The sequence below is a fragment of the Mixophyes fleayi genome, chromosome 2 (assembly GCF_038048845.1).
Source record: "Mixophyes fleayi isolate aMixFle1 chromosome 2, aMixFle1.hap1, whole genome shotgun sequence".
Classification (NCBI taxonomy): domain Eukaryota; kingdom Metazoa; phylum Chordata; class Amphibia; order Anura; family Limnodynastidae; genus Mixophyes; species Mixophyes fleayi.
Genome location: NC_134403.1, coordinates 114,186,665 through 114,209,711, shown reverse-complemented (window position 1 = coordinate 114,209,711; position 23,047 = coordinate 114,186,665). Strand labels below are relative to the sequence as shown.

Genomic DNA, 23,047 nt, shown 5'->3' with positions numbered 1-23,047 from the left:
TTTGGTTACATCCTTGGGCAGCAGATCATCAATCCAAAAGCCATCTGACAACGCTTCCATATGAAGGTAATTTCTTGTTTGAAGAGAAGCTGGATAATCTGATGCAGAGGTTAGCAAGTGGTTGTGCTAATCGTTTACCACGGGACAGAAAGGGGGGACGTTTCCTCACTTACTCTCCAAGGCAACAGTTTAAAGAAGCCCCTGCCTATAGGCCTGACAGACAATTTTCCAGACATCAAGACGTTGTGACAAGACAGTCCTTTTGATCCTTCAGACCGAAAAGGGGGAAACAAGGACAACAAAGAACCCAATGACTATATGCAGATCCAGTCTCCAGTGTCCCCAGTCGGCGGCAGCATATCGCGCTTTGCAAAAATTTGGAATTAGACCACACAAGACAGGTGGGACCAGCAAATAGTCACCAGAGGATATGCCATAGAATTCCATACCTAGCCAAAAGGAAACGGATTTGTCCAGTCAAGAAGTCCCACGTTCTTCTTAGAACAGCAAGCATTGGAGGAAGGCCTAGAAGGCCTGGTGAGAACAAAAGCTATTGTTCCAGTGGCGACAAATCAGGAAAACATGGGGTTCTATTCCAGACTTTTTCTCGTCCAGAAAGTCGGGTGCCTTCAGAATGGTACTAGATTTACAAGTTCTGAATTGCTATGTGCAAGCAAAACACTTTCAGATGGAGTCTTATCAACTCAATCTTCAAAGCAGTACAAGCAGGAGATTTTCTGACGGCGACAGACTTAAAGGATGCATTTTTTTCATATCCCGGTCATGATTTGTCACCAACAATTCCTGAGGGTTTGCATTCAAGGACGCCATTTCCAGTTTACTTGTCTTCCGTTTGGCCTTTCCACATCTCCAAGAACATTATAGTCCTTATAGTCCTCATAGCAGCACACAGAGAGAAAGGAGTAGCTCTGTGGCCGTATCTGGATGATATCCTGATTGCGACAAAGTCAGAAGAAGCGGCCCTGGAGGTTACATCCCAGGTAATCCAGTTTCTACAACAGCACGGTTGGTTAATCAATGTATCAAAAAGCCATCTGAGACCGTCACAACAGCTTGTTAGGAGTACAAATAAATACAAGAACGGACAAGGTCTGTTTCTCTCAAGAAAGAGTGGACAAAATCCAGTTATAGCTCATCAAATTCAGGTTCAACCTCATGTTTCGACACAGACGTGTCTTCGCCTCCTAGGGATGTTTTCCTCAACAACAGGAATGCTTCCATGGGCAAGATGGCATATGAGAGATCTTCAATCAAACCTCTTCTCAGAATGGGATCATACAGTGGGGTCGCTAGATTCCAAAACCAACCTCTCAAGGTCAGCAAGACAGTCCCTGGACTGGTGGCAACTGCAAGGCTTGAGGAAGAAAAGTGTGACTTTCTCGATACCGGACTGGTGTGTTCTTACCACAGATGCCAGTTCAGAAGGGTGGGGGGTGTTTACATGCAGGCGATGGTCACACAGGGCACCTGGCGAGACGAAGAGACTTCTCCAGGGGAACATCTTGGAGATGAGACCGGTCTGGCGTGCAGTCCAGTACTTCCAGTCCTACTTACAAGACAAACATCTGCGAGTATTCTCCGGCAACAAGACTGTAGTAGCCTTTATGAACAAGCAGATTGGCACCAAGAGCAGAGCAATACTGGCCGAAATAGCCACTCTGATGGCATGGGCAGAGACTAATCTGAGATCTCTCTTAGCCTTACACATGGCAGGAAAAGACAACGTGGTGACGGAATATTTAAGCAGACACCCAAGTCCACCCAGGAGAATGGGAGTTGCACAAAGTGGTCTTTCAACTCATACGACAAAGGTTTGAAGCACCAGAAGTAGACTTGATGGCCACAGGAAGCAATGCCAAGGTACCCCTTTTCTACTCCCGTCACAGAAACAACAGGGCCCTAGGAATAGATGCTCTGTCGATACAGTGGAACTTCAAGCTGGGGTACGTGTTTCCTCCCTTTCCAGTCATCCTTCAGATACTCAGGAAAGGGTAGAGGTGATAGCAGTTCTCCTGGCTTGGCCGCGTCGCCCTTTGTTCATAGTAGCACGGAAGATGCTAGAACGTCCATGGTGGTTGCTGGTCAGACCAGACCTAATACATCGGGGGCCAATTCTGCATCCAAATACGGGCTCCCTTGGTTTGATGGCGTGGAGACTGAGCAGCGGCTATTGAAATCCAAAGGTGTTTCAGATGAGATAATACACATTCTAATTCAGGCAAGCAAAAATAATTCCTCTATAATTTTATTACAGAATTTGGAAAAAATCCATTTATTGGACGAAAAACATGGCGAAGGATCCCATGTCCGCTAGTGTTCCAGATGTGTAGAGTTCTTAGCCCCTTGGGACCTTAATATTGTCCAGGATGCCTTAACCACTGTCCCCTTCGAACCATTGCAGAACGTCTCTCTCAAATGTCTCACTCGGAAAGTGCTCTTTCTGGTGGCAATCACTTCGCCTCGTCTGATAGGGGACATACACGCGTTATAATGTGAAGAACCCTTTCTGAACATTTATGAAGATTAAAGTGATTTTGAGAACGAACCCAAGGTTGTCTCTTCCTTCCGCATCAATCAAGAGTTGGTACTACCGTCTCTCTACCCTCATCCCACTAATAGGGAGGAGAGACAACTCCATACTCCTAGATGGGGTGAGAGCCATATATACCTACATTGTCAAGACTGAAAAGGAAGATAAAGCAACTATTTGTACTTCCTGAAGGTCCTCGCAAGGGACTTGTCCCATCCAAATCCACATTGGCGAAGTGGATTAGAGAAGTGATTGCACAGGCCTACAGGCGGAAAGGGCATGAGGTACCCAAGATACTGAAGGCGCATTCAACTAGGGTGGTAGCGACCTCCTGGACACATAAAACCCATGCATCGGCAACCGACATCTTTAAGGCAGCCGGATGGTCGTCAATGCACACATTTTCTAAGAATTATATGCTTGACGTTTCAGCCTCAACGGAGACACAGTTTGAGAGATTCTCTAGCAAACTGTGTAAATACATTTTTTTTGACTGTTAATAAGGTGTTGGTTTTTATTGCCCCCCCCCCCCCCCCCCCCCCCCAAATATTGTACTGCTTTGGTATATCCTATTGTCAGGGCTGCCATGGACTTGGGAAAGGAAAATTGAGAATTATACTCACCGCTAATTTCCTTTCCTTGACATACTCCATGGCAGCAATATTTTTCCACCCTTGTTCTAATAGTTATGTTATAGGACGGCTTGGAAAGTTTCAAAAGACATTGAGGAAGATGAGGAGCTGCCTTATATAGGGTCCAGTTAGGGCAAAATTCTTCCTGTGTACACTAAGCTGATCAGGGTATTAACCCATTGTCAGGGCTGCCATGGAGTATATCAAGGAAAGGAAATTAGCGGTGAGTATAATTCTTAATTTTCTCTTGGCCATCTCATCCACTGGAAGAGTTTCAGAGCTCGCAGCATTATCATGCAACTCTCCACTTCTCATTTTATTTCATGAGGATAGGGTAGTTCTCCGAACTAAGCCTTCATTCCTCCCTAAAGTGGTGTCAAGATTTCACATGAATCAAGACATTGTTATCCCTGCACTGATCAACTGTCAGTCGTCGGTGGACAAAGCTTCTCTTCATTCTCCAGATGTAGTCCAGGCTTTTGCGTACATATGTGCATAGGACTCAAAATGTGCATAAGATGGAGGATCTTCTAGTCCTCTGATGTACACAAGAGGGGCTGGTCAGCCTCTAAGGTGTTATTGTGCGGTGGATTACCTCTGTAATCAGTCAGGCTTATAATGGGGCTGGACAGCCAGTTTCTGAAAATTTTCAGACTCTCTCCACAAAGTCAGTGAGTTTTTCATAGGCGGCATGGCATGGTGCCTTGACTGAGCAGCTGTGTCGGATGGCCACCTGGTCCTATTTCAAATGTTTACTCTGTTTTACAGGTTGAATGCATTTGCATCAGGGGATGCAAGTTTTGGGAAAGAGGTGCTTTGTGCTATGCGCTGTTTCTTCTGATCGTTCCCACTCTTAATTGGGGCTTTGGGATGTCGCCAATGTCCCCTGTGTCCCCCAGTAGGAGGATAGAGAATAATTTTTTTTTATACTTTCTTAAATTAGCTTCTCTTAGTCCATTGGGGTACACCGGGTGTCCACCCTTGACATTCCAGTTTCTCCTTTTGTATAACATGTTGTCTTTTTTGTTCAAGATTGTTGCTTTTTATGTTTTCCTCTCTGGTGTTTCTGTTGGTCTTAGTTAAACATAAACTGGCCCCTATACACTCACTACTTTATACCCCAATGTTCCTGGTGTCCCCCAGTGGACTAAGAGAAACTGCTTTTACGTAAGTAAAAAAAAATCTATTTTATCACAGTTTTACATGCTAAATAAAGGTTATTTAGAATCGAATCCATTTTTGTATGGGTAGGCCCTACTAATGCTAAATAATACTGGGTTATTTGTCCTCATGCTTATTACTGATTTATTGACTTTGGGTTCTTATGTTTACTATCATACTTTGCTTTCTAGACTTTTTTTGCTCATTACGTTTTGTAATAGTTCCCCTTATTCTCTCTCTTTAAATAATTTAACCTTTTTAACCTCATTCAGTCAATACACAATTGCTCCCGTCATGTTACTGGTCTTCAAAAATGATCAAAATGTAGGTGGTTTTAGTAGAAATTGAACTCTTATACCAACCCATTGCTGGCAGACCAGAGCACCCAATGGTCCATAAGCTTTGGCACCTTAATGATTAGAATCCTGCTTAACCCCCAAAGAAAATATAAACAGAACTGCAAAACTACGGTGCAGCAAATTTCTCTCCAGAGATCACCACTGTGCAGCTGCAGGATATCAATAAGCCAGTAATTTGTGGTCATCTCACTAGCATCACTTCCTTCCTTCCTTTATATTTATTCTTTTCAAAAATGAAACAGATTGTAAAATGAACATGGTTAACCTACATATGCCTCCTGTGCAAATTTGCTGTTTTTATAGCAATAAATAATTATGCTATATGTAAAATACTAAATGTAAAATCAAGTGTTCATATGATATACAACCTCATACAGACACTGATGGAGATCACAAATATGTAAATATCAAATGCAGAGGGCTCTGAAATCTGTTTTGAAACCATGTAAACAATATTGCCTGATGTTGGACCTACTTGTGCTGACATAACACATCCTAACACACTTGTAGACCATGAAATTCATGCATTATATTTACAACACCCCTTGCATTCTACAATTTAACAGCTATCCCAACAACTAGGTAAATGTTCTGTTTTACTGGTCTAATTCTAGGTGGAGGTGAAAGCTGTACCTGTATCTCAAAAAAAGACTTCCCTGCAGCAGGAGCAGTTGAAAAAACTTCCCCGGATACCAGGCAGCCCGTCATCCACTGCAATTACAGACTCTGATATGACCTTCGGTGGTCTTCCTTCACCTAAGCTTGATGCTTCCTACGAACCAATGATTGTGAAGGAAGCTCGTTACATTGCTATTACAATGATGAAGGTAATAATGTGCAAAACAGTTAACAACATATTTTTACACATTTCTCTATCTAATCTGTGTATGTATTTCTCATATAATATGCATCTGCCATCAGAATTTTAGTTGGCAGATCCACGGTAAAGTAGCTGCTATGGCCTTAAAGGACATTGTTCTTGAAGTTGGGAAATGTATTCATGGCGTGGATACACTTCAGTAATATAGGTTATTATTTTTATGCTGGCAAACAATGTGTTTATATAGTGACTAGGTGATTATGATATTTATATTGGGATCATTACAGAAAATACTGAAAGATTTGTTAAGACATTTACATTTTGTATTTTGCTTTTGGAGAGAAACCTTTTCTTCTTTTCTTCACAGGCGTATGAAAGTTACTCCTTTGAAGAACTTCGATATGCTTCACCGATGCCTAAAAGGTAAGTATCTAAGTCTAGCAATCTAATAAAGGATTTGGCCACACAATACATTTTCATATTTAGTGGCATTAATAAGTCAGTGTTTCGCTACTTTGCCTTAAGTGTTTTGGCTTTTTTTTAACCTTTATACAATGATAAGTCAGAGATATGACATAAAACACATTTGTGTGGTATATTTTCATTTTATTGAAAATCCAGACAGATTTGTTTATGTTGCAACTACTATTAATTGAATAACTCAAATAAATTACTAGAGTAGAATGTATTTAATGAACCAATGGTTTATTTTATTTTTATTTATTTTTTTGTACAAATCTCATGGCCAACATTCTTTGTGATGTGTTGCAAATGATTTGCTAGAACTGAATGTTTCATACAATTCTAAAACTATTGCCATAACATCATCATCATTTATTTATATTGTGCCAGTAAATTCGTAGCGCTTTACTATTGGGAACAAACACAGTAAAAAATAATGCTGAGTAATATAGACAGACGGAGAGGTAGAATGAGAGAATATTAATATGTTTTTTGTTTTAAGATGAATTCGTTTTGATTATGGCTGCTAAAATACTCCCCACAGAAGCATGTGAAAACCTATGTAGGCTCCTCACTTTTTCTTTCTCATAGGCCAAGTGAAAACATGTTAATTAGAGTCAACAACGATGGCACCTATTGTGCAAACTGGACTCCTGGAGCTGTTGGTCTTTACACAATACATGTTACCATAGATGGAATAGAAATAGGTACGGTACATTTATGCATATATATATTTTCTGTGTCCCGCCAAAGCAAATAACTTAAGGAAGTACCTTACCTCATTTGTGTTAAATTAATGTCCAAAGTGACCATGTTTAAAATGTTTTGAGGTTGGATGATCATATTTTACTATTTACAATGGGTACTTGTTTCTGAGTTTGTAATTTGAGGAGAGATTTTATATATTTGAACAATGGTAGTTATTATTTTTAAAATCATAGAAAAATAAGATCAGTCCTTACACATTCATGCAAGCGAAGGAGAGAATAGAGGGAAATTGTGTATTCAAAGGCACTCTGCGATATTGAGAAATAAATTAAAATGTCTATTCCTTTATTGGTATACTTTAAGAAAAATCCCTCCAGTTGAATAGCGAAATATTAAAACTAAAGTGAATTAAAATAGCAAAGTAAATTGCTATGCCCCGCTACTTAAAGTCTGTATATATGGACATTCAATATATGATATAGTAATCACTCCTATATTGAACTGATCTAATAGCTATAGAAACCACTTCAAATAAAATTAATTGAAGTATGTGTGGTATAGATAGGACTAGTTATTATAGTAACCTTGATTGCAACAGTATATAGGCGCTGAGTTTTGAGGAGAGTCTCTGACAGTTGTTCACATAATCCACTATCCCAATAGTCCTTTATAATAACTACATTGGTTAATAATGGGATGTCTTAAAGTGAAAACTCCATATAGGTCTCAAACACATTCTTAATTTGATCACATTAATCCATATACACACTTCGATATATCGCCCAATAAGGGCTAAAGTATTTGAGTATATTTGTAGTAGGATTATTAGGATTTAAATAAAGTATCTACCTAGCAATTGTTTAGCATAATTATATAATCCGGCACTATATTGTCCCAGTAATCCCACTCGTATATTTAGTTGATCAATTGTACTGTTATCAATCAGGCATCTCATGTGTCTATAAGGACTCCTCCTAAATTGGAAGCCTGCCGTTTGCAGCTATACACACACACACGCACATGCTATATTGTAACCCACACAGGGTTTAAGTGGCATCTAAGTTTGCTTATATCATAATGAGTGATTGAACACAGTAGCGGGGTTACACATTCATGTTTCCACTGCTCTGTCTTATGATGTTTTGATGTATGTTTTATCTGTGGTTTATGTAGATGCAGGTTTAGAAGTAAAAGTAAAAGACCCACCTAAGGGGATGATACCACCTGGAACCCAGTTAGTAAAACCAAAAGTGGAGCCTCAACCCAATAAGGTAGGAGTCTTTGTTTTATGATTTTAACCTTGTTTGCAAAATATTGAGATCTACATTTTATTTTTTTTTATCTTTTATTAAACACTTTTTAGCTGAATTAAAATGTGCGCCAATTTGGATTTTTCTATAAAACAAAATTTGTATTTTTTTAAAAAAAATATTTAGCACAAACCGTATTACACAGCACTGCACATAGAATATTTCAGGCACAGCTTCCCTGCATTATCAAGCTTGCAATTTAGTATTTGATTCTCAGGACAAAAGAAGACCTAGGCAGACACTAGAGTTTGAACTGGAATCTCCAGCAACTCTATCTATAAACAGAGCACACTTACCCAGTGAGCTTAACCTCCATTAAACTCTGAAATGTTTGTCATGGGGGAAAAATTTCAAAGTTGACACTGACAAACTTAAAAGGGGGCATGCGGGGAGATGAGGTGGAAAGAGATTTTCTCCATTTTAACAGCTTTGAATAATTCTTCATTCCTTTTTTTGTGTGGAAGATTCAGTATAACTTTTCTGCTGCAGTCAGTAACATTTATTAGTTATGGTCAAGACATCTGATAAAAATGTGTTTCGGGAGAGGGCACGGCTTTAACATAATCATTGTTTATTTGTAAATCCTGCAGCACTGGAATATCCGAATGACAAATCGTACAAATTACAAATCATACTTAAAAATAGAACAAGTGCATACAACGGACAGAGGGTAGAGATGGCTCTGTGCTCACAAAAACTTACACTGTAGAGGGAGAGGGCAACACAGATTATAGAAGCCAGTTGGATTTTGAGTACATATAGGACTGTAGCTGGTAGAATACTGCAGAAATAGTATCTGGGGGTAAATGTATGAACATGTGGGTTCTTCAACACCCGCGTGTTCGGCGATTAAATTTCAAGCGGCGCTGCATTGTAAAGGGAAGCTTCCCTTTACAATGCAGCGCCGCTTGAAATTTAATCGCTGAACACGCGGGTGTTGAAGAACCCGCATGTTCATACATTTACCCCCTGGTGGGGTTTAGGATTGTCTACAGTGAAGAGGTGGGTGTTGATGTATGAAGGGAAAGTGTAGTTCAGGGCTTTGAAGGTGAGGGTTGATTGCATGAATTGAATTCTTGAGGTAATAGGGAAGCCAGTGTAGGGTTTTTCTAAACAGTACAATGAGAGAGGAAAATTTGTGTCTCTGCAGCATATAGAACGGATTTAAGAAGGGAAAGACTGGTGGATGGAAGGACAAATATATCAGGAGGTTGCAGTAGTCAATGTGGGTGATAATGAGAGAATCGATAAGGGATTTGGTAATGCCCTGAGTGAGAGGTGTATTTTGTCAGTGTTTCAAAGAAGTTGACGGCAAGACAGTGCAAGAGACTGGATGTGGGGGGAAAAGGTTGGAATCAAGAATGACACAAAAGCAGCAGGCTAGTGGCACTGGAGTGTTTTTGTCATTGCCATTTCAACTTTGATGTTCCAATGCCAGAGTGTTGAACACATCAGCAGAAAGAGAAGGGGAGAGGTAGATTTATTTTTTTCTGCATTGAAGTGATAGTGGAGGCTAAAGGAGCATTTTAGTCCACTGAGAAAAGCAGTTTAAAGAGGGAAAAGAAGAGGGCTAAGAACCTGATACCCTGTTTAAGAACATAGATCTTGATCAATCTATTGTTTATTCAGAAATAATATAATTTAGGTGATGCTAACTATTAAATTATTGTTTACATTTTATATTACCTTTTAATTTTCCCAAATAAGTGGTTTTAGATTCGTACTCATTTTAGATTATTTGGAAATTGATTGCATTGTTCTGGGAAACTAGCAACAACCTGTAACCTGTTTGCTACCCATATTACCTTAATACTTGGCATTGTGATCATTTCAGTCTTTGTTTTTCTTGTGCTCTTGCGCTTATGTTAGGTTTTCTCTCCCTTCTGTCTACTTCTGCTTCATAGGTTCGCAAATTTGTGGCCAAGGACAGTGCAGGGCTCCGTATTCGTAGCCACCCCTCCCTTCAGAGTGAGCAAATAGGCATAGTGAAAGTCAATGGAACCATCGCTTTTGTTGATGAGGTAATTCCTTAGACATTTAAGGACATTTAATATTTATCATGTCCTAGCAGATTACATAATCAGCCACTTGATTTATTTCTAGAGTGCAGATAAATGTATTTGAAATATTTACTGTTTTTTTTTCTATTTTAAAAATGCATTGACAGTATAAAGTGTGAAAGAAAAGTATTTTAACAAGGGTGGTGGGAGTCACACTATTAAATTCCTAGGCCTATTTCTGGTCCAACCCATTACTGGTCAACTGTATCTGAATTCTCATGATTTAAAATTGGAGTAGACATATGTATTTTCAGATAAAACATTTTACAACGTGACCTATTTTATTCTTGCAAATTATAATACTATTTTATTTTGCAGATGTGACTTTTTCTCTCTTCTAGGTGTACACCTTTTTATAGAGTGTCCCTTAGTGCTAGACACTTAGTTCTGCTTGCTTCTTTGCCCTGATCTGTTTCTCCTGAGCAGTGCTCAAGTACACACACATACTTTTTATCACTATCCTTGGCCCTTTGCCTTAACTCTTGCATTACTAGTTGTACATGTGGTGTAATGCCCACAGTTAGTCGTCAGACTAACCGGTGCTTTTCAGAATGGGTCAAGTAGGCCTTACTAGCACAGAAGCAGTTACAGGAGAGCATGGCTCGTTATTGTTGCTTGTTTCCCATCTAGATCCACAATGATGATGGTGTGTGGCTAAGACTGAATGATGAGACTATAAAGAAGTATGTTCCTAACATGAATGGTTACAATGAAGCTTGGTGCCTGTCATTTAATCAGCATCTTGGCAAGAGTCTGCTGGCACCTGTTGATGTAAGTAAAAAAGCGTCCCTATCAAGTGCCCGAGAGGTACACATGTCTATATTGCAGGTGTACATTTGGTGCCATTTCCTGATGCATTAGAGCTATACCGTAGTTTCACGTTATTTATTCCACCTATTAGCTATGTTTGTACCATAATTGCATCTAAGAATAGATTATCTTGAATTCTGTGCAGATATCAACTCTATTGGAATTCTACTTCTGCCTTGTAGGGGGGGGAGAGTATTCAGATGCATGATCCCATCATTGATTTATGAACCAGGAGTTATAACTCCTTATTTTTTATTTTTTTTAGAAGCCCATGAACAACATACTGTATGTATATAGCTGTGTGGTTTTATATCTTTTAATATACTGTGGGTTATAAAATGTATAGCTAATAACCATGGTCATTAAAACATCCAGTGTTGGTTTTTTTGTTTTTACATATCATCATCATCATCACCATTTATTTATATAGCGCCACTGATTCCGCAGCGTTGTACAGAGAACTCGCTCACATCGGTCCCTGCCCCATTGGAGCTTACAGTCTAAATATCCTAACACACACACAGACAGAGAGACACGCAGACAGACACAGACTTGGGTCAATTTGTTAGCAACCAACTAACCTACTAGTATATTTTTGGAGTGTGGGAGGAAACCGAAGCACCCGGCGGAAACCCACGCAAACACGGGGAAAACATACAAACTCCTCACAGATAAGGTCATGGATGGGACATATTCAAATCAGTTTGCTTAAATCTATTAAATATTTGTCAAATAGTGTGCATACTTATTTTTAAAGACAGACGGTTCATTTACTAACTTAAGGTGCAACCTTTGCACTGAATCATCACAACAATCGGCAATTAGCTTTTATATAAGGGCCATAGTCACTGGTGTTTTTAAATGTGCTTTACATTCATTTTATATTGTTGTAAATGGGTCTCACAGTAGAAGCCATTGTTTCTAATGTTTCCATACCCATTGGTGTTTTTTCATTTTACTAGGGTTAAAAATGCAAATAAAACAAGTGTCCAATTGGTTGCTATACTACACTTTGCTATGCAAGTTTTTCCTATAGTATTTTGTAGATTGTATACCGTACATATGATCTCGTTCATGGCAGTCACATGACCTGATCACATGGCGGGAGTAGCACCACAATGGTATTGCCACAGCATGTGTAATTGGCTAGATTGAACACTTACTATTTAAAGTGCCATCTTCTGAAATAGTAACCCTTTTGACATCACACTTAGTAAAATGCAGAGCCGCATAGATTGTTGTTTATTCTTTCTGGTGTCTATTGTGATTTCCCTTTTTTTCATCAATTTTTTATATTGTAATTAGTTAAAGGGATAGCAATATTTATAAATCAAACCAGTGGTCTGTCTGAATATTTGTATTGGTCACCACCAGGGACTATAAATTACTGCTGCTGCACTTGTTATGTTACTATGGCTTTTGAGGTGTAGTTTCAATGCTTTTTAATTATTGTTTTGTGCCAGTTATAAACAAATCTAGTCTATGGCTGTAAATTGCATCTATTTGTAATATTTGGTCTTCAATTTGATAAGATTTCTGATAACTTTTATAGTTGTCTCTATGCCAGGAGGCTCGCAGTTTTCCACGGCTTTAAAGTATTTGTCATGCAATTAATAAGACAGTTTGGGTCAGATTCAATTTGGCCACGTTAGTCGTTAACGCGGCATTGGTACTATTTCTTTTAATACGGTAATTTTAACCCAAATTTTTGCTCACGGCCCCGAGAGTTGCAAGCAAAAATCAGCGTTAAAATTACCGTACGAACGGTAATAGGGCACAGGCCGCGTTATTTCTTGAATAATGAGGCCGAATTGAATTGGCCCTTTTGAGTAAAAGCCTGATACACAAGTATTAATAAACATGCCGTCAATGAGAAAATCGGTTATTAAAATGTGTTATCTCGCTTGTACTTGCCATTAATACATTGGTCATTTTTTTAATTGGTTTTTGGTGCAAGCTAAAGATCCTGTAATACTTATCTCATGATTTCTCAGTGTCAATGGTTGAAAGCTGGTGGATTTCCTGGTATTATAGAGAGAGAGAGAGCGCATACAATCTAAATGTCTGAAGCAGTGAGAGTGCTTTTGCCTTTTACATTGGATGTTCATACTCTCTTTAATTCTGAGGTATGTTTCTAACTGCCCAAAAGATGGCTTCATTCAGGAATTTATACACCTGTAAATACAGTAAATGTAACACATGTTTACTTATAGTTTGTTCGGATGTCCGTTCAGTGTGCATTTGTGAGCAGGTGACTTTTAAAGTGTGTTATGGACAGATGGTATGCTTTAATGTTGTGTATGGTTGGGTGGTCAGTGAGGTGCTATATTCACAATAATTTCATGGAGACAGACTTTATTTCCCCTCTACAGAGATTCACTGTTGGAAGCTTTTTTACTCTTTACAATGTAATGTGTAGGATCCCAAAGGTGACCCACTTAGTTGCTTCACAGAGAGGCGCATACTTAAGAATGGAAGGCATCTTGGTGTATATAATGACCTCAAACAAAGAGTATGAACTTAAGTGTATCTATTTCAGTGTCGTAATAGTTGCATTTATCTGAGGAGCTTTATATGAATAAAATATAAAATAATCATTAAGGTTAAGGTGAGGTGGGCCAGATACGTAGAGCCATAGATCTAATTTGATTCCAGCTCTTTAGTGCTTGCTAGCTATCATTAATGCAAGATGTGTTTTTACCTTTTTCATTAAATAAAAACCAGATTCAGTATATATAAATTAGTGTTTTACCACATTTCAGTCTGCCTCTTAATTATTTCAAACAATGAAATTAATGAATCTGTTGTACATTGTTCAAGGAAGCCTGTCTCTGTTAACGTTTGTGTTTAGGTATTTTGTATCTGTGTGTTTTTGGGAATTTTGTTGTAGGTTTTTTTTTGTTAACCAAGATTTTACTGACATATTAATAACATGGTAAAATTCTTATCACTATGAAAATATTCCGTTTAGGTCAAGAGCTCTGAAATTGTAGTTCTTGTCATGCATATGTAGGGTTTACATTTTTTTTTCACCTTATCTGAAAATTTTCCTGTGGGCTCTTGTTCAGTCACTCTCCTATAAATGGCATGACACACTACATCTGTTCCAAGCTTTATTTCAGTGTTGCAGTTGGCCTCACTCCTCGAGTGTTTGTGGAGTATTTACTGAATAAAATGTTGTGTATTTCAGAAAGTGCACTGTCTTTTATTATGTATTTTCCTTGTGCTTTAATGGTATATTATGCACCTTGCTACTCCCTCCCCATTTTCTCTGTTGATATTTCTCTCTCAAACTCTGTTGCTCAGAATATCTTTTATGCTAGCCATGGAGCCAGGGACTTGGAATTTTTATCTTGGACTTCTAAAGCTTTTTTTCCTCAGGTGAGTTCCTCTTTACCTGCTCTCGCCAGTCTTGTATATCTGTCATATCTTGTCGCATCATATTTTTAGAAGGGATTGCTCCAAAACACACCAGAAAATGTAGTATGTGCTTGTGTCTGTCATTCTGTTGTTCTCCTCTTCTGCTATAATGCATATGTATATTTGGCACGTAGCTATATATGCATATCCTCTTTTCCTAATTGAAGTGAAACCTTGTGGGTGCAGAGATAGATATATTATATAATTTGATATTCTATATCATTGAGTACAGATTTTTATTATATGTACAAAGACCGAGAATCATGGTCCTTGTTCTTTAACATATGTTACTCTAAAATATTTGTGTGGATGAGCACCTAGAGGCAGAAAACTTTTCAGATATACAGTCAAGTCCATAAATATTGGGACATCGACACAATTCTCATATTTTGGGCTCTATACACCACCACAATGGATTTGAAATGAAACTAACAAGATGTGCTTAAACTGCAGACTCTCAGCTTTATTTTGAGGGTATTTGCATCCAAATCAGGTGAACAGTGTAGGAATTACAACGGTTTCTATATGTGCATCCCACTTTTTAAGGGACCAAAAGTAATGGGATGATCGACTCAAAAGCCATTTCATGGACATGTGTGGGCTATTCCCTCGTTAGTTCATCATCAATTAAGCAGGTAAAAGGTCTGGAGTTGATTCTAGGTGTGACATTTGCATTTGGAATCTGTTGCTGTCGACTCTCAATATGAGATCCAAAGAGCTGTCACTATCAGGGAAGCAAGCCATCATTAGGCTGAAAAATCAAAACAAACCCATCAGAGAGATAGCAAAAACATTAGGTGTGGCCAAATCAACGGTTTGGAACATTCTTAGAAAGAACGCACCGAAGAGCTCAGCAACACCAAAAGACCCTGGAAGACCGCGGAAAACAACTGTGGTGGATGACAGAAGAAAAACCCCTTCACAACAGTTGGCCAAATCAAAAACACTCTCCAGGAGATAGGTGTATATGTGTCAAAGCCAACAATCAAGAGAAGACTTCACAAGAGTGAATATAGAGGGTTCACCACAAGATGTAAACCATTTGTGAGCCACAAAAATAGGAAGACCAGATTAGAGTTTGGCAAACAACATCTAAAAAAGCCATTACAGTTCTGGAACAACATTCTATGGACAGATGAGACAAAGATCAACTTAGACCAGAGTGATGGGAAGAATATGGAAAAGGAAAGGAACTGCTCATGATCCAAAACATACCACCTCATCAGTGAAGCATGGTGGTGGTAGTGTCATGGCGTAGGCATGTATGTCTGCCAATGAAACTGGTTCCCTTGTGTTTATTGATGATGTGACTGCTGACAAAAGCAGCAGGATGAATTCTGAAGTGTTTCGGGCAATATTATCTGCTCATATTCAGTCAAATGCTTCAGAACCCATAGGATGGCGCTTCACAGTGCAGATGGACAATGACCCAAAGCATACTGCAAAAGCAACCAAAGAGTTTTTTAAGGCTAACAAGTGGAATGTTATGCAATGGCCAAGTCAATCACCTGACCTGAATCCGATTGAGCATGCATTTCACTTGATGAAGACAAAACTGAAGAAAAAATGCCCCAAGAACAAGCAGGAACTGAAGACATTTGCAATAGAAGCCTGGCAGAGCATCACCAGGGATAAAACCCAGCGTCTGTGCCTTCCAGACTTCAGGCTGTAATTGACTGCAAAGGATTTGCAACAAAGTATTAAAAAGTGAAAGTGATGTAGGATTGTTTAGTTTGTCCCATTACTTTTGGTCCCTTAAAAAGTGGGAGGCACATATAGAAACCATTGTAATTCCTACACTGTTCACCTGATTTGGATGTAAATTCCCTCAAATTAAAGCTGAAAGTCTGCAGTTAAAGCACATCTTGTTTGTTTCATTTTCAAATCCATTGTGGTGGTGTATACAGCCCAAAATATGAGAATTGGGTCGATGTCCCAATATTTATGGATTTGACTGTACGTCTGTCCTTTAAACATTTTATGTTACCTTTTGTTTTACTTGTACTTTAAAATGATTGTGTTTAATATCATGGGCTTGTTTTATTAGTATGTCTAGTCTAATGTTGATATCCGCTGTTATAAACATTAACAGTTTCACTAAATTAGTAGAATTACAATACATTTGCATTGGTTGCGATTATTGCAATGCAGTGTTTTTCTCTATGGTGGGTTAAAAAGTGTAGAAGGTTAAGCAAAATTTTAGTGTGAAATTGTCACAGCACAAAGTTCTGTTAGTAGGTTTTATTTTTGTGCTTTCTAACAAGGCAAGATGTGGGAGTGAAATTCCATTGGAAACATGTGAACTAGACTTTCACATTTATTTTGCAGTGTTGATTAAACCCTTCATTTTTTTATTGCTTAGTGTCCAAAAATGAAGTTTATACTTTAATGTAAAATGTAACATTTTATGCTTTCAAATGTGTTATTTTATAGCTAAAACTTTTTTTCACGGTTACTAACCAACTGCATCCCTAAATAGAGTAACCTAGAAGTATGTCCCCCTAAATATACACTCGTTTTACTCAAGTACACATATCTGGCATAATTTAACTAGGAGAAGTCTGATACCACCAAGAAGTACACATTTCAATTTATTTTTATCTTTATTTACTGTATGTTGTACATATCTTTATGGTGTGTCTATATAGTATAATATTGCTGCTATTAACTGACAAAACTTAAGAAACATTTGTAATTTTTATGGATTGTGTAATTTGTGAAATGAAGGCTTCTATGGGAGACAAGACTATTAAATGCAATATTTTTTATTTTTATTTTATTTTATGTTTGTGCTTTTTTGTTTACTTTTTTAACCAGTGTTCAGTCAGAAAACTGCTGGATCCCCTGTTAGACAACTTAATATAATAATTTAATTTGACCTCTTAGAATGTTATTGTTCGATCACAATTACAATGGATCTACCAGTGCTGAAGTGTAGGGGATACCAGTATTAGCCACTCTATATAGACTGCAGGTATCAAATTATCTGATCCCTTTGAATTCAATATAATGTTCCAGCAAGGAAAGTGTGCATAGAGTGGTACTGGTTCCATTATTTGCACATGTTCTTCAATTTTGTGAAGCTTCAGTAGCTAAAAAGAGATGTTAAACATATCTTATAATACTCATGATTTTCTTGTGAGCCTAACAGCCGTCGGGACCTGGACACAATATTCCACAGGTGATTGTTCACTAGATGCAAGTTTGTGAGTGTGGATAAATATACCAATATGAATTATGTATCACAATATTTGCTAAGGCAAGAATACAAAACATATTGTTTGAGGGTTTTTATCCATTTTAGTATTGTTAAAATATTCTGAACATATTGGTAGTTATCAAACTGCAAACCCAAAAAAGTGTACCTAACAATCCAAATAGAATAATAATACTCCTATTATACAAAAGTACTAAATCAAAGACAAAGACGAATTGAGTAGGTTTAAATTATTATGTCCATATATTCAATAGGGAATATCAAATATTGGGAATTAATTAATGCCTTACATTAGACACAGTATATAGAGTGACTATAGATAACCTACTTTTATTTTAAAAGGCATTGAATTAAAATAGAATATTTTTTATTTTTGTTTTACTACTGGTCAACATAAATCTACAGGTTGTTTGGGGTTGTGGTTATCCGTAACCTGGCCTCACTTCTACCAGTTCAGCTTTGCTATACCAGAACTCGCTCTCTGTCAGGTGCCCTCAGTCATAGGTGAATAGTTGCTGCCACCACCATGCTCCTTTCCAGTTACCTGAAGCTACTTGGTGTGTGTAATAGTGCAGCACCTCTTTTGCTAGTTACTCTGGCTGGATCCTCCTGACCACTTACTTTGGACGAGGACTGCTCAGTAGGAGTCAGCATTATCTCAGAAGCCTGGGTTCAAGACAGTACAGCTGGAGATAGTTTAGAGTGTTGGCGCTTAAGCTGGGTTTTTCACCCGATTATCGCCAATCACATGAAAAACGACTGTTAGGTCTGATATTGCATTAGTGTGTACACTCCCGCGATCATGATTTATCGTACCAAACACGTTGTATTGTTTCATTTGATTGTATAAATGGTGAAAAGATGTCGGGCAAATTCTGAAGTATGTATGCACTCACGACCAGCAGTGTCGGCAGATCTCCATAGAGTTTACTGAGTCATGATCTTTCAGCCCATGGTTCTGACAGATGAAGAGCACAGATCTGAAGGTAACTCATGTAAAATTATGTAAGTGTGTACTCATGAATCAGCATGCTGATTGGGACATTCAGCTGTTGGTAAAATAATTAACAATACTGTATCGGGAGAATTTTCCTACAAATCACAGCGATGCCGCAGGTATAGGCATCTTGCAAGTACAGAGCACTGCCTTTGTCACTAGTAGTGATGTTTATTTGCCAAGAAATACCTGTTGACACAATGCCTACCTGATGGTAGTGAAGTATACACCTTTTATAATGGGTATTTTTGCCCAATACATGCAATTTTACATGCTGGCTGAAGGAAATCCTTGTGCCTTTTATCCAGTCGAGCTGACACTTATTTATAATGAGGATCAGTTGGACTTTCTTTCTTAATTTTTGTACTGGTTTGGGGGTGGGTGTTGTCCACTTTGTCGTGTCCCTGATCCTCACTGGGCAGCAGGGGTACTTTTAATTGTGGTGGGGAAGGGGGGGTTTATAAAACATTTTACAATGAGCACTGTGCTCACTAGGATAGATGAAACATTCCCTGCAGCACTTGGTGGTTAGAAGGCCCATCACACTAAGAAATAAAGAGACAATTGATTAAATAACTATTTACCCCCATTGTTTTAATACTTGCCATAAAGTTTATTTAGCTGCAATAACAGCTTAGTCTTATGAAAAGTTTCGCATCTGACACTGCAATTTTCACCCACTAATTATTGCAACATTGCACAAGTTCCATCAAGCTGGATGTTGGACCATTGTGAACAACAATTTTGAAATTATTTAACAGATTCTTGATTTGGATTCAGTTTGGGGCTTTGGTTTTATATTTTTGTGTAGCAGTTTTTTATTTTTACAAGATTTATCTATATCTTGCTCCATCCATTTTGACATGCTTTTCAGTTCCTGAAGCAGAGCTGCATCCATATAACATTATGCTCCTGCCACCATACTTCATAGGAGGGATAGCGTTCTTGGTATAACTTGTAGTATTAGACTTTTGACAAACATAGTGCCTGTCATTAAGGCCAAAAGTTCAAACGTTCTAATCTTTCTCTAATTTGTATGTTGGTCTTTCAAAATGCTTTCTTGCAAATTCTAGGCAAGGTTTCATGTGACTTTTATTTAACAATGTTTATCTGTCTGCTGCCCTCCAATAAAGTGCGGGATTGAGAAGTGCCCGGGCTATTGTCCCATGGACATTTTCTCCTATATCAGTCGTGGAACATTGTAACTTTTGTCAAAGTTGCTATAGACCTCTTGGTGGCCTCCTTAGAATGGCCTTCTCTTGACAAATTCACTTGTGCCATATTTTCACTATATCTTTATGATGGACTTGACATTTCTATGTGGGATATTAAGTCTTTGAAATGTTTTAACATTTTTCCTGATTATTTGCTCTTTGTGATGAATCTCGTGTTTGAAAATGAACTAACCAGTTGTGGCATCTCTCACAAACTGCTTTATCTGTCTTGCAACAAATGTACACAGGTAGATACCAATCAATGGTAGTGATTATGTAACATCTAAAGACAACTGCCTGCGCCAAGGATTATTTGAGTAACTACCTCTCCTCCCCTTAACGCTCCTATTTACTACTGCATGTATGTCCCAAAGCTGTCTACAGCTTATCTTGTCCTAAACAGACCTTATCCTATTTCCTCCTACCAGTGTCACCACCTCTTCTAATATCTCCCTCACAGACCTCAATTTCCTCAGCCTCCCAAACTCGCTGCCTTGGTGTCATACTTGAATGCCCTCTGCTTTATTCCTGACATTCAGTCTTTTTCCCAATCTTGTATTCTTCAGATTATCAATATTGTCAGAATTGTGCCATCTTCTTGCCCAAGATGTGACCAAACCTATTATCTATTCAGTAATCTTCTGACCTCCTGCAATCTCCACTTATCTGCCATTCTCCTCAGCCATCTATCTCCACTTCCATCCAATACCACAGCAAGGTTGATTACCGCCCCACATCTGCAGCATCACTCTGCAAATCCCTACACTGGCTCCCTGTGACCTCCAGCATTCAATACAAATTACTCGCCCTCACCTGCAAAGCCCTCAACATCATTGTTGTCACTTGGGGACATTCCTTCAGTGACCACAAGTTAGTGGAAAATGGAAAGTATAAAAAGCAGAAGTAGATATTGGGGTGCCTTTGAACCAATAAGTTCCATCCCCATACCTGTTTAAATGCTTTTACTGGTGTTAAAAAAAAAAAAAAAAAAAAAAAAAAATGCTAGCAAAAGCATGCATTTTAACATCCGTGGGTAAGTCTGCTTTATAAAACCTGTGATCTTCCTATTATGTTGGAGATCACCAACCTCTATGCTGCTTTGTGATAATGCTGCCTTTCACCACTGTTTACATCTTACCCAATGGATCTTTGAGATCATGTGGAATTCTTTAGAGAGTCCTTCAGTTCACATTTGTAAAAGTGAGTGTGGGAGAAGGAGCTATGAATGCTATTATATTGTCTGTATTAGTTCATTGGATTGTACACCCTGTCCTGCAGTGTTGCTATATCTTCCTTCTGTGCTTTTTATCCATGTCTTTATATCACTAGGATGAAATTATTTTGGTATGTGTTTTTTCTTCTGCCCTTTGCTGAGATCTGTGCATTTGATGTTGTTGTATCCAATGAGCAGTTTTGTGGTGTCCTAGGGCATTGATTTAAAGACATGGCTGAGAATGACTGAAACAAGAAAAACAATGTATTTAGTAAATTTTGTATACCTACAAGCCAATAAATTTAAATAATTTCAAGGTACAGACTACCTTTTTAACTAAAGTAATGTTTGAGGAAGAACATGGATGTGGCACACTGTAATCTAATAGTCTCCACATATTCTGTAGCCCAAGCCACAACTCCGTTTCTTATATTCGCAACTTTTGATCTGCTAAAAACTTTAGTGAATTAGATTATCTGCGTATTTGCGAGGTTGATATGACATTGCGTTGGGGTGTGTGTATATATGTATATTTATATATGAAACAAAATGAAAATGCCTTCATGTTAGAGGGAATATGTCTTAATGTTTGTTTTATTTACTTTATCTCCCCTACTGATAAGGTTTCTGGTTAACATTTGCTTGTTCTTATTTAATCTAGCAGTGTAAGATTTGTATATAAGAAAATAAATAGTTAAAAACTATATCTTGTGTTGCACACACATACTGTTTGCTCAAGTATGATCATTGACGATAACACATATGTTGTTGTCTCACATCCAGAATTACCGTTAAGATATATGTTAATGACATATAAAACAGAGTGTTCCTCTACAGGTGGAATTTCAGGAACTTGGTTTCAGGCTTTGGAATGTATATAGTTTGTAGGCTGCTGTAGTAGAAAATTACACTACGGTTTACTTTTTCACACACGAAGATACCTTACATTGCCTCACTGACATGGCTTATAGTACAAAATGATGCCGATTTTCTATTTTGCACCCATTTTACATGGTTAGAGAGTTGCGTTAAAAGTAGCAACCTAGAGCAGTTTTGGACATAGCTTTTAGTTTAGAGACCAAGAAATTAAATTTTGATTTGTAAAACTGAATAAATCCTATTTTAAGGAACTAAAATATTTAAAGCTCTTTCTGTCATTAAATAATACACTTTGGTCAATTGAAATAAACTGTCCGATTCCTGATTTGGTATTAAATCGGCACCTTCCTGACATCTAGCAGGTGCTGGCACTCATTGTGCTCCGCTCAGAAGGAAGAGGCTGTGTGCTCTAAGCGGCTTCTTCATCCACAGCTTTAGCCTCATATCCACACTGCAGCCAGAGCCACTAGATTTCAAGGAATCACCAGATTCAACAACTTTATAAAAAGAGGGAAGAAGGGGGCTGAAAGCATGGATCTCTCTAAATAATTTGGCCAAATTGGGCAATCTATTTCTGTAAATAAATATAGTAAGTCCCCAGCACAAAAAAATAAAAAAAAATTTTTTTATTTCTTGGGTCCATGAAACTGACTTTGTTTTATAAAATGGTTCTTGTCACTTAAAATGCGTAGATTGAACACTGAACATTAATATGCATATTCTGATCTTCTGTTTTCTAGGACCATGTAGTAAATGCAGAGGATATGTTGAAAGACTTCAATGTACATTGTGCACAGGAAATGTCAATAGGAGAACATGAAGTCCCAGCTCTTAGGGGTGGACCAGGATTCTACAAGGTAGTGAAGACTGGGCCCTCTGGTCACAACATCAGAAGCTGCCCAAACCTAAGAGGTATCCCAATTGGAATGTTAGTACTGGGAAACAAAGTCAAGGCTGTGGGCGAGGTATGGACTCTTATAGCTACAGTTCATGACTTAAATGATACAGCTTTTGTCATGTAATTACAGAAGTAAAAAAGCTATTTTTTTCCCTAAATATCCTCCGTGTTAAGTTTTGCATTGTGCTAATATTTGGAAAATTTGCATTTAGTAAATTTTCCATAGAACAGTTGGAATATTTACTAACCCCTTGTATGAAATGAACAAAAATATAAGTGTGCTGTACAGTTGCAAATTAACTTGCTGGTTTATAAATGTGTCAAGCTTTGACTTGC

The 23,047-nt window shown here is 38.1% G+C and overlaps 1 protein-coding gene across 17 annotated transcripts in view; it reads left to right on the top strand.

The window, feature by feature from the left end:
- Positions 1 to 23,047, top strand: part of MYCBP2 (MYC binding protein 2) — a 216,616-nt gene that overhangs the window by 146,410 nt on the left and 47,159 nt on the right. For 11 of the 17 annotated variants that reach the window (XM_075199851.1, XM_075199857.1, XM_075199863.1 and 8 more), the window contains 8 exons: positions 5,318 to 5,530; positions 5,891 to 5,946; positions 6,577 to 6,692; positions 7,867 to 7,964; positions 9,908 to 10,024; positions 10,694 to 10,834; positions 14,180 to 14,254; positions 22,554 to 22,778. In XM_075199851.1, the coding sequence (XP_075055952.1) occupies positions 5,318 to 5,530; positions 5,891 to 5,946; positions 6,577 to 6,692; positions 7,867 to 7,964; positions 9,908 to 10,024; positions 10,694 to 10,834; positions 14,180 to 14,254; positions 22,554 to 22,778 (1,041 nt within the window). The remainder of the gene's footprint in view (positions 1 to 5,317; positions 5,531 to 5,890; positions 5,947 to 6,576; positions 6,693 to 7,866; positions 7,965 to 9,907; positions 10,025 to 10,693; positions 10,835 to 14,179; positions 14,255 to 22,553; positions 22,779 to 23,047) is intronic. The other 6 variants (XM_075199864.1, XM_075199862.1, XM_075199852.1 and 3 more) reach the window with 3 other exon arrangements.